The following is a 12,646-nucleotide window of genomic DNA, read 5'->3' as shown; positions in this document are numbered from 1 at the left end:
TTGTAGTTACAAACTGTCCTACCACGGCCAAACAGGAAGGGCAGCTAATATCAGGATATCTGAACATAAAGATTATATCCGTTTCCACCAATACAGCCACTCAGGACTTGCTGACCATACTTTGGACACCCGCCACAAAATACGCTGGAAGAAAGGTACCTTACTTCATCGCAGCAAGTATAAATATTAGAGATTATTCCTGGAATCAGCCTCAGCTCTTAAAAAACTCCCCAAACCTGAACAAATTTGGATGCATGAAACTTGCTTTCTTAGAACATTAACCCAACAACCAAGACTACTACCCAATTTAGCCCACTAGGTGGCACTTTTTAGTACTCCAGGACCGACTTCAGCCACATTTGTTCAGTGTTAGTGCCTGCATTAATTTTGTGTTCCCTGAAGATGGTAATGTAGCATCACCAAAATATAGGAAGTATTAATTAAATTTTTTTAATTAATATAACAGTATATGTTGTCTTTCCCTAAAAATTGACAGTCATGTATTACCAGCGTATAAGTTTATCTACATGAATATTTCTAGGAAGATCCAGAGGAAGAGTAGTAAGATTTATGCCAGTATACTTGAGAAACAGATAAAAAAATTGCGGAAGAAAAGCTTCACGAAGAATGAACTTGATTCAAGCTAAATGCAGGTTGTCAGGATCAGATTATTACTTTAAGACAAATAGTTGATAAATATTGGAAATATAATAACAAGGATTTCTATTTAAGTCTTGTTGATCTGGAAACAGCATATGACAAGATGCCAAGAGGAAAGCTCTTCAGAACGCTTCAGTTATATGATGTAAATAGGACATTATATTAAGCAATACATAGTCTCTATATAACCAGGAAGTCATCAGGTAGAATTGAAGGGGGATACAGGAAGATGGTTTTAGGTAAATTCAAGGGCACATTATCTCCACAGACTGTTATTCATTATCTATATGGATCACATTATGAAGGTAAGTGGTGTTAAATCTGATATCAAAATTGGTGATGTTAATCTTAGCTCTTTATTTTATGCAGATGGTTTTATACTTTTGAATAAATCCAGTAAGTCTGCAAGATTCCCTGATTAAACTAAATGATTGTCATAATAAATATGATATGAAAATAGGTAATAACATTACAAACATCAACTGTATCCTGAATGGTGAACCTATAGAACAAGTAAAACATTTCAGCTATTTAGGCACAATATTTAGTGAAGATGGGAAATTAAATATGGAAATAGACAACAGAATTAGTAAAGCTGTTGTGGTAGGAAGTCAGCTGAATAAGTTTATATGAAATAAGAAAGAAATTAGTCAAAACATCAAATTAACTATATATAGGACAGTGTTCAAACTAATTTTAACTTATGGATCCAAGAGCCAAGTTAGAAATAAAACACTTGATCAAAGACTAGAGAACTCTGATATGAGAGTTCTTAGAAAAATTAGTTGAGTGAACAGATAGCATCAATGGCAATATCACATTAAAAATGAGGATATTAAGAAAGAACTTGCCATTGTTACCATTCAGGAATATGTTAGTAGAGCTAATCTTAGGTGGTATGGTCACTTATACTAAATGGAAGAGGAAAGATTAGCAAAACAAGTGTTCTTTGCTTGGTTGGCAGGTAAAAGATCCAGAGGAAGACCAAGATGTAAATGGATTGATACAGTAAATAGTGCCTTAAAAGACAGAAATATAAGATCCGATAGTATTGGGATCGTGACATATAACAGATTAATTTGAAGGAAAATTGTTGATCAGAAGTTAGTAATGCTGTAACTTTTTCATGTAGTACTATCATAATTATCCTGTACATTCCCCGAACTTACATATCAGGAATTTGACGATGATGATGTCCTAAAGGTTTACAGTCTTTTGTGGGAATCACATAAGAAAAAGTTTTCATTAAAACTGATATATATTAGAGGAAAGGAAGGAATGCTAGTTTTTTTTTCTATCTTTGTTGGCAAAGGTTTGTAACATGGTTGAAATATTTTCTCTTGGTATCCCAGTATTGTTAGTTATGTAAGTGATTCTGTAACATTAAAGTTTCTATATGTATTAAATTCTTGAAATTTAAAAAGAAAAAAAAAGTTGTTTCAAATTCCATGTGTGTTTTAATTTCAGATTTTTATAATGTTTTTTTCTACGATGGTGTTCACAGAAAATTGCCATCATTCAAGATGGAAAAACTTCCAGAAAATCTTCTTGGACAAGTGGTGAGGTGTTTTTTAGTGTGCATTTTTTTCTGATTGTATTATTATGTGCTATATTTATATTTTAAATTTTGAATTCAGAGTAGAGTATGACGGAGTGGAGCTGAGAAGGAAGGCCATAAAGTGAATGACTCAATTCACTAAGTGTAGGTTATGCAGGAGGAGTGGTGTGGAGTTTGTGAAGTGAGTTTGATGGGATAAAGGACTTATACAAGAAGGATGGTTTGTATCTGAATGGATTTTGTGTTTGGATGCTGAATAAAGTGAAAGTGGGTATGTAGAATCAGGGTAACTAGAGCTTTTTTGAGGGGGGGGGGAGACGCTGTTGAGTGGATATCCAGACATCAGTGAGGCAGTTGAGTGTAAGAATGTGTATAATATACCTACCTTAGTAACACCGGTAACAAACCAGAATGGAATAGTTAGCATAAATCACCACAATAGCAGTGGAACTAAGAGGCTTTTGCACTTTATGTACCCTAATGCAAGGAACATTCGGAATAAGCCGGAAGAATTTTTGGCATTAGTGGGATAGAATGTGAAGGATCTAGTATGTTCAGGAAAGATAGAGAGAAAAGAATGGGGAGAGGAGTGTTATTGATGATAGCTGATGAACTGCACCCAAAGAGAGCAGAAGTTCAACTACAGGACAGTGAAACTAGCACATTTGAGGCTATCTGGTGTGAGATTGAGAGCAGCAGAACAAAATATGCAGTTGGATGTTACTGTAGACCAGGGGATGAAAAAGATGATGGAGATAGTATGCATCGGCATCAATGAGTGGAGGAGAGGATAATTGGAACAATATGTTCCAGCTATGGGAACAGAGATTGGAAGGAGGAGAGGACATATAAGAGGTAACACAGGTTACCTCTTAGTCAGTTACTAAGAGATAATTACCCGAGACAGCATGTGATGGAATATACTAGGGGTTTGAGAGTTCTCGATCTAATAATAATTTTGCCACCAATTGGTGGGAGTGATCATATAGTCTTGACCTGAGAGTGGCTGAATGTGTGGAATTTTTAATTAAGACAGGGTGTATGTGGAATTACAGGGCTGATAAGTATGACAAGCTTAGGAGATTGCTTGGATTGGTGCCATGGCACATAAAACTGCAAGGACTGGATGTTGATAGTGCAATGGAAGTGGTAAAAGAGAGTTTGAGGAAGGTATACCTAGAGCAGACTGCATAAAAGAGTCGGAAGAGTAAATCAAGTGAGAGTTAAATGGATGAATATCATCATTAAGCTGGAGCTGCAAAAAAAGAAACAATTGTGGAGGAAATTTAAGGAGAAAGGTGACCTGCAGGCACATGAACAGTATAATGCACAGGCCAGAAGGGTAACTAGTGTGGTAAGAAAGGCAAAAGCAGATTATGAAATGAGGTTAGCAATGCAGGCTAAAGAGAATCTCAAACAGTTTGGGATTCTCTTTAGTTAACATCATTAATGAATGCTGATGGTAGGGAGGTAACTGAATTTGTCGAAATAGTAGAATTACTAAGTGAATATTTGCAAGAGTAGATCATCAAGGTGGTGATGATCTACTCTTGCAGGGATCTACTATTGCAGGGACGAGAAAGCCGAAGGTTTATATGGGAACTGAGGCAAATGAAATATGGAGGTGCATAGCATATTACAGAACCTTAATGTGAATAAAGCTGTGAGATTGGATGGTATACCAGCTCGAGTTTTAGGAAGCGGAATTGTCAGTGTCCTTGATATAGTTCCATTGCATAAAGGATGCTCCAAGACTGATGTAGCATATTACCGACCGATCAGCATATCAGGAGTTGTTGTCAGAGTATTGGAGAAATTGGTCAAGAACAGCACTATGCCTCAGTAACTTGTTCACATTTTGTAATAAAGTGACAGCTATGTTGGATAAAGGTAATGGGTTTACAGTGATACCGCTGGACTTTGCAAAGGCCTTTGACAGGATATCACATGGAATTATAATCAGTAAGCTGCAACAAATGGGGATGGTGAAATGGATAGAAGAATGATTGATGGAGAGATATCAGAATGTAGTTTATTCAGGAGTAGAGTCCAAAAGAAGGCCTGTGACTAGTGGCATGCCATAGGATTCTGTTCTTGGACCACTACTGTTTAATTTGTTCATTAATGATATAGGAAAGGATCTGAGAACAACTGTTCAGGTATTTGTCAATGATGCAAAGTTAGGTAGAGCATAGTTAATACAGATAATGTCAAAATTTTGCAGGATGATTTTGATAGATTGACAGACTGGGCAAAGGAGATTGGATGTTAGTTTAATGTGGCAAAGTGTACAGTTTTATATATTTTGGGATGAAAAGATCACCAGCTGTATAACACATTGGTGGAACTGTACTCCAGGAAATTGACAAATCCAGAGACTTGGGAGTGTTAGTTGATAAGGAGTTAAAGTTTAGGGAGCACATAGCAAAAGTGGCTAAAGCAGCTTATGATCACTTGGTTACTGAAGAATAGTTTGATGAGTAGAGACAAGCAGATTATTGGTTCTCTTTATTGAGGCTTGATAAGATCCCATCTTGACTACTGCATACAGATCTGGGTGCCAGAGTTTCTTGGTGATGAGGAGGAGATGGAAAGGATCCAGAGGCAAGTGATTGAGATGGTAGCAGGTCTATGGAATAAACCTTACGAAAACAGGTTGAAGATTTCTGGGTTACAGAAACTGGTTGATAGGTGGAAAAGGGGTGATATGATTGAGACATACAAATTACTGAGATGTTTTTCAATTGAGAGGAAATTTTTCAGAATGGGGCTGGTGGTCAAAGAACTAGGAGCCATCCATGGAAACTTAGTAAGAGTGTAGTTAGCAAAGGTGTTAGAACTAGATTTTTTGCTTTCAGAGTAGCAAATGAGTGGAATAGGTTGCCAGAGTCTGTTGTGGGTGCCATGACTGTGAATGAGTTCAAAGCAAAGTATGATAGATACTGTGCTGGATCATTCTTGACATGATGTTTAGCGACTCCCTCAATGAGTCTAAGGACTCCTTGGAGTTGCCTGTAATAATAATAATAATAATAATTCATTAGCGTACTCAAAACTTATATGTGTTGTGAATAATAATATTGCAAAATAACAATAATATCACAAATTTTATTATTAGGCTTTTCCTCCTTTATTATCTAAATCCACAGCAGTAGCAAAGGAGAAGAAACCAGAACAAAAAATCCCAAAAGGTAATTTTAGTGTGTGTGTGTGTGTGTGTATATAGTTCTTACACCTAAGATTTAATAGCTTACAAATATTTGTTCATTTAAAGGATGCTTATGGAAAATCAGAATAATCATATTGTTTTTATTTAGTGGTTTGGTTATTTGGTTTTATTTATTGGTGGATTCATAATTCCCTTTCAAAACAGTTTAAATATTATAAATTATGGAATGAACAGATAATAGAAGCTAGAATAAAAATAGATAGAGGTTATTTAACAATAATTGGTTTATATGTCCCAGAAGAAGGAAGGGAAGATGATAATATTGAATTCTGTAATCAGTTAAAAAAAAATATATAATCAAATAAATAAAAATGATTATATAATATTAGCAGGAGACTTTAAATGCAAGAATTGGAAACACAGAAATTAATAATAAAATAGGAATATATGGAGAACATACTCTAAACAGGAATGGTAAAAAATTGAGCGACTTTGTAGTTTATAATAACCTTAAAATAATGAATGCTTTCTATAAACATAAAGACATACATAAATATACTTGGGCAACAAGAGGATGGAAACAATATTAGATCACTTTATCCTAAATGAAAAGACATCCGAGTTCTCATTAGATGTTAGAGCTCACAGAATGTATTTAGTGCTTCGCAGCCGTGGGGCCAAATGGTGAAAATATCATCAACGTATCTGAGCCAAATTTTGGGCTTTAGGCACGCTGACTCTAGAGCTCGTTGCTCAAAGTCTTCCACATACAAGTTAACTATTGGGGGGGGGAGAGTGGTGAGTCCATGGCTGTACCTTCTTTTTGAAGGTACAGCCATAAAAATTGTTTTGTCACACTAAATATCTGGAGCGGAGTATGTGGGCAAAGAGGACCATGATGTTGTGTGGAAATATGTTCTGTAGGAGCATAATAGTATCATTGATCGGGACAGTGGTGAAAAGGGCAGTTATGTCAAAGCTGACTAATAAATCTCAGACATTGGGTGTAATGTTTTTAATTTTGTTTATGAAATGTGTATTTTTTTACGTAGGAAGGGGAATGACCTACCAATTCCTTGAGTGTGGCCGCTAATTTTTTGGCCAAGTGGTAATTCGAGCTGTGATTCCTTCAACAACCAGTCGTAGTGGTGTGTTTTTAAAAAAATAGTCTATCCTGATTATTCCTTGGAAATCTCAAAAAACAGTGGCCATCACCTTACCAGCTGACAAAACAGTCTTTGCTTTTTTCAGTCTTCTTTCACCTGGCATTCTCCACTGTTTTGACTACTGCTTGGACTCAGGTGTGCAGTGGTGGATCCAAGTTTCATCTACAGTCATGAATCGATCCAAAAAATTCTGCAAATTCAATTAAACATCGCCAAACACTGTGCTGAAATGTCTTTTCGCATCCGTTTTTGATCGACAGTCGACAATCACGAACACAGCTTTTTCATGTACAATTTTTCGTACAGGATGTTATACACTCATTCAATTGAGAAGCCTACAATCTCAGCAATGTCAGTCAGGCGTCCAAAGTGTGCTTCATCTTTGATGGACTTACGACCACATTTAAACTGATTGATCCAAAAATAAATAGTCTTTAATGCTGGTGCAGAGCCCATAAGCTGCATCTAACTTGGCATTGATCTGCGCAGCCATCCACTGATTCAAATAAAAGTGTTTTATCACTGCATGAAACTCGTTTTTCTCCATTTTTATGAAAAATGTGAACAACATAGTCATTTTAAATGTTTGGCAAAAGAGAACTGGGGGTTGCACGTGGCTAAAATTTTGCCAGGGATCATGAAAAAGATTATACGTGCCGACAGTGGTATGAATGAATGAACTGTGTCGCCATACCAAACTTTTCAAACAACCCTCGTGTATGCGTGTTGCCCAGCCGTAAAGTTACTTCACGTGCAGACTTTGTTTGCTTACACTTAGATAAAGGATTGAACCAAGAATATAATTTCTTGCCATCTTTAATTAATAGTATAACCAATTGGGAGAACTTTCAACATAATTAGGTTTAATGGAATGCATTCAGCACAAAGAAATAATAGACCTCTGGGAATATAAAAATTGTAATAATATACATAAAGTAATAAGTGGAATATGGTAGGCTCGAAGCCTAAAGTCCTATGAGGAATGCCCTCCATGAGTACTTGTGGCTAGCCTTGAGCATTGGGTGGGAGGTCTGAGAATTAACATTTCCTAGATCTTGGGAAGTCTTTCCACTTTGTATTTTCTACAGTGAAGCATAGTTGTTTTTTTTTCTCTCTCTCTCTCTCCCTCTTCTGTCACAGTGACATCATCTAGGATACAATATAAATTTTTAATAATACACAAACAACAATAGTCCCGATCCTTGTTCATTCAGTATCTCAGATGACCTTCACAGTTGAAAATCAGTCACTGTATGGTGAAGATTGAATGTTTAGTAAGAAGTTTCAGCCAGTTCCTAGCCATTCTTTAAAACCTGTGGAAATCTTGTCTAAGTTATATAGCTATGATCCCTTAAGTGTTGGGTATCTATCTGTATACTGAACGAACAAGGATGGGCTGGCAATTTGGGATTTAGCTGACCAAATTGTATTCTTATTGGCTTAAACCAATATACAAAATGATGGTACAACATGACAAAATTTCATGCCAGCTGAAGCATTGCCTGGTTAAACAAGGCCCCCGTTGTTTTCGCCAGGGAACCAAGGCGAACAGCAAAAAGTCAGCAGTTGGAACAAATCTGAAAGCACACCCCAACTCAACATCACTAGAGTTAAAGATCCGTATACTATCAACAGAAGAAGCCTGAATGGCAAAGAAATGGAGCTAGCTGAGTAATTAGATAAGTAGCAGATTGACATAATAGGGGTGACAGAAACAAAAAAGACAAAAACTGGTGAGATCTTTCTGAGCAATAAATGCAAAATGTTATATTCAGGCAATGACAATCAAGGAAATGAAGTAGTAGCCATAGTAATCAACACTAAATAATATGCTAATCTTGAATGGCAGGCAGTCTCAAGTAGTGATATGGGGAACTGGACAATGAGACTTATTTATGCCTATGGTCCCACAGAAGGCTAAAGGTAGAATTGGAGGAATTTTTTGAGGCTCTAGAGAAAGCTACTGAAATGAAAACTTGGTCCTGGTTGGGGATCTAAATTGCAGAGTAGGAAGTGATTGTCAGGCATACAAAAATATTTTGGGAAAATTTGGAGAAAAGAGCAAAGCTAATAATAATGGCAAATACCTGTTGGATTTCTGATCATGTACTGTTTATTACAAAAACAATGTTCCAACATAAAAATGTGCACAAATTCACATGGAGAGAAGAGGCAAGGAATAAGAAAAGTCTCATTGACTATGTTATTGTTGATAGTGTTGTTTTCTCCCTGCTGCAGGACACCAGAGTGTATAGAGGATTTGAAATTGGAATCAATCACTATTTAGTCTTGAGCAAGATAAAATTGAATTTCATATTGAAAAGAATGACATCTAAGAAAGTTTTAAAGCGAAGAAAAGTTGAGCAGCTCTCAGATGTGAACTATAGACTAAAATACACAAAGATTATTGAAGAAAACATGAAAGAGTTTGAGAACAGCAACCAATCCTTGGAGATTCAGTGACAAACCTTGAAGAAAACCCTGATTGATTCAGTCAGAGAGGCATGTGGGAAGGTTTTTGTGCAAGGATAGAAAAATCAGAACTCCATGGTGGACACAGGAAGTTAAAGAAGCAGTGAAGGAAAAGAAGAAAGCATATCAAAAGTTCCTTGCAAATAAGTCAGCTTGTGCTCTTAGAGAATACAGAGACAAATGTAAGAAAGCTAAAACTGTGTAAAACTAGCTAATCAAAAGTCATGGGAGGACTTTGGCAAGAAAATAGAAAATAAATATCAAGAAGGTGATAAGATATTTTGGAGATTGTTGAAGAAGCTTAGAAATGGTGGAAAGAGTGCTGTAAAAAGAATTACAGATGATAAAGGTGACATGAAAAGGGGACAAAAAGATATCCTTGAAGTATGGAGTAATTACTTTGAAAAACTGCTAAATGAAATAAGCAGTGATGACAGCACAGTGGTAAAAAAAAAACACTGACCAGGCATGCAGTCAGGAATACATATCCATCCTTGAAGTAGAAAAAGCCATCAATGGCTTGAAATGTGGAAAGGCAGCAGTAGATGATATTCAACCAGAAATGCTGAAGTATGGTGGTATAAAAGTCTTACAGTGGCTGCACTGCATAGTACAGAGGGACGAATTCCTGATGATTGGAGTAGAGCTCTAATAGTACCCATATATAAAAAGGGAAATAAAACTGAATGTGAAAATTACAGAGGTATTTCCCTACTGAGTGTTCTGGGCAAGATTTATGCCAGTATACTTGAGAAACGGTTGAGAAGAATTGTGGAAGAAAAGCTTGGTGAAGAACAAGCTGGATTCAGGCCAAATAGAGGCTGTCAGGATCAGATCTTCACTTTAGTAAAAATAGTTCAGAAAGCATGAGAATATAACAAAGATCTGTATTTAAGTTTTGTCGATCTGGAAAAGACATACGACAAGGTGCCAAGAGAGAAGCTATTCAATACACTACAGTTATATGGGGCATTATATCAAGCAATACTTAGTCTTTATTTGAGTTGTAAATCAGCAGTTAGAATTGAAGGAAGTAGTACAGGGAGATGGTTTAATGTTAAATCTGGTGTGAGACAAGGATGTACATTATTCCCTCTGTTATTCATTATCTATATGGATCACATTATGAAGGAAAGTTGTATTAAACATGATATCAGAATTGGAGATGTTAATGTCAGCTTTTTGCTTTATGTGGACGATGTTATACTTCTAAATAAATCTGCTAGAAGTTTGCAAGATACCCTGATTAAATTGAATTGTCAACTGTGTTTTGAACGGAGAACCTGTGGAACAAGTAAAACATTTCAGCTACTTATGCACGATTTTTAGTGCAGATGGTAAATTAAATATAGAAATAGACAACAAGATTGACAAGGCTGGTGTGGTAGGAAGTCAATTGAACAAATTCATATGGAATAAGAGAGAAATTAGTCGGAATACTAAATTAGCTGTATACAAGACAGTATTCAAACCAATTTTAACTTATGGATCTGAGAGCTGGATCAGAAGTAAATCACTTGGCCAAAGACTAGACCGCAGATATGAGAGTCCTGAGAAAGATTAGAGGCGTAAACAGTTGGCATCAATGGCAATATATTAAAAACGAGGATATTAGGAAATAACTTGACATTGTCTGCATCCAGGAATGCATTAGCAGTGCTAATCCCAGGTGTAATAAATTCAGTTTAATCCTTTATCCAAGTGTGAGCAAACAAAGTTTGCATCTGAAAATAACTTCAGGACTAGGATAAGGTAATACAACAGCAGGCAACTCGCAGCAAACGTGGTTCAAGCTCTCATCACTCCTTGTCTCAGTATCTCCCGTAATGCAAAGCAGATCTCCTTGCAGACATGTATACTGCTATTTATTAAGAGAAGGGCCACTACCCATACCGGTTTCGACCTATATTGAGGTCTCATCAGTGAGAGCCAGGCCCAGCAGTGGAGATACCTAAGCAGAAGCAATGGAGGTCATCTTTACCTGTAGGAGTTGCCAAAAACTGATGTCACCTTATTATTAAATTACTCTGGATTTAGAGAAAGATGTTGAAAGATTATTTTTCACTTGGTTAGACTGTAATAAATTTGGTTTGGTCCTTTGTCCAAGTGTGAGCAAGCAGGGTTTGTGCCTGAAAGTGTCTTCAGGTCTGGGGTGAGGTGGTGCAGCTCGCGGCGGAGGTGGATCGGACCCTCATTGCTCCTTGTCTCAGTGTCTCCCAGGAAGCAGGGCACGTCTCCTTGCGGACATGTGTGCTGCTGTGCATTGGGAGAGGGGCCATTGCCCATACCAGTTTCGTCCTTTATTGGGGTCTCGTCAGTGGGAGCCAGGCCCAGAGGTGCCTGGGCAGAAGCAATGGAGGTCATCTTTACCTGTGGGAGTTGCTGGGGGGTGTGCCACCTTATTATTGAATTGCTCTGAATTTGGAGAGGGATGTTGAAAGATTATTTTTCGGTTGGTTGGACTGTAATAAATTTGGTTCGGTCCTTTGTCTAAGTGGGAGCAAGCGGGGTTTGCACCTGAAAGTGTCTTCAGACTGGGGTGGGGTGGTGCAGCACTGGGCAGCTTGCGGCAGGGGTGGATCGGGCTCTCATCGCTCCTTGTCTCGGTGTCTCCCATAGTGCGGGGCACATCTCCTTGCGGATATGTGTGCTACAGTGCATTGAGAGAGGGACCACTGCCCGTGCCAGTTTCCACCTTTATTGAGGTCTCGTCAGTGGGAGCCAGGTCCAGAGGTGGAGATACCTAGGCTAGCTGACGAGACCTCAATAAAGATCGAGGCCGGTGTGGGTGGTGACCCATCTCTTAATGCATAGCTGTGTGCATGTCCATGGGGGGGATGTGCTTTGCATTGTGGGAGATGCTGGGGCCTGTGGTAGTGGGAGCTTGATCCACCTTTGCTGCGAGTTGCCTGGTGTTGTGCTGCCTTTCTCCGGTCCTGAAGATGTTTTCGGGCACATGCTTAGTTTGCTCACACTTGGATAAGGGATTGAACTGGATTTATTGTAGTCTAACCAAGTGAAAAATAATCTTTCAGCATCTTTCTCTGAATGCAGAGTGGTTTGATAATGGGGTGGCACACCTTTTGGTGGCTCCTATTGATGGGGATGGCCTCCATTGCTTCTGCATGGATGTCTCTGCTTCTGGGCCTGGTACCACTGGCTAAACCTCAATGGGGGTTGAGGCCGGTGTGGGTGGTGGCCCTTCTCTTGATGCATAGCAGTGTGCATGTCTGCTGGGAGATGCTGGGACGGGGAGTGGTGGGAGTTTGATCTGCCTTTGCTGCGAGTTGCCTGGTGTTGTGCTGCCTTGCCCCAGTCCTGAAGATGTTTTTGGGCACAAACTTTGTTTCTTGCATTTGAATGAACGATTGAACTGGGTTTATTATAATCTAACCAAGTGAAAAATAATCTTTCAACTTCAATAATCTCAGGTGGTATTGTCACTTAAACAGAATGGGTGAGGAAAGATTAGCAAAACAAGTGTTGTCTGCCAGGTTGGCAGCAAAACGACCCAGAGGAAGACCAAGATATAGTTGAATTGATACGGTACAAAGTGCCTTAGACGATAGAAATGTAAGATCTGATAATGTTGGAGTCTTGACAAGTAACAGACTGATTTGG

The 12,646-nt window shown here is 38.1% G+C and overlaps 1 protein-coding gene across 2 annotated transcripts in view; it reads left to right on the top strand.

The window, feature by feature from the left end:
• Positions 1 to 12,646, top strand: part of LOC150093314 (uncharacterized) — a 207,045-nt gene that overhangs the window by 49,144 nt on the left and 145,255 nt on the right. For both annotated transcript variants that reach the window (XM_090413488.1, XM_090413487.1), the window contains exons 5-6: positions 2,128 to 2,219; positions 5,337 to 5,409. In XM_090413488.1, the coding sequence (XP_090269614.1) occupies positions 2,128 to 2,219; positions 5,337 to 5,409 (165 nt within the window). The remainder of the gene's footprint in view (positions 1 to 2,127; positions 2,220 to 5,336; positions 5,410 to 12,646) is intronic.

Source organism: Typopeltis vanoorti, chromosome 24 (assembly GCF_054136105.1).
Source record: "Typopeltis vanoorti isolate ZY-2024b chromosome 24, IOZ_Tvanoo_1.0, whole genome shotgun sequence".
NCBI classification, from domain to species: Eukaryota; Metazoa; Arthropoda; class Arachnida; order Uropygi; family Thelyphonidae; genus Typopeltis; species Typopeltis vanoorti.
The sequence above is the reverse complement of the archived record's forward strand: the minus strand, read 5'-3'. Positions and strand labels throughout refer to the sequence as shown.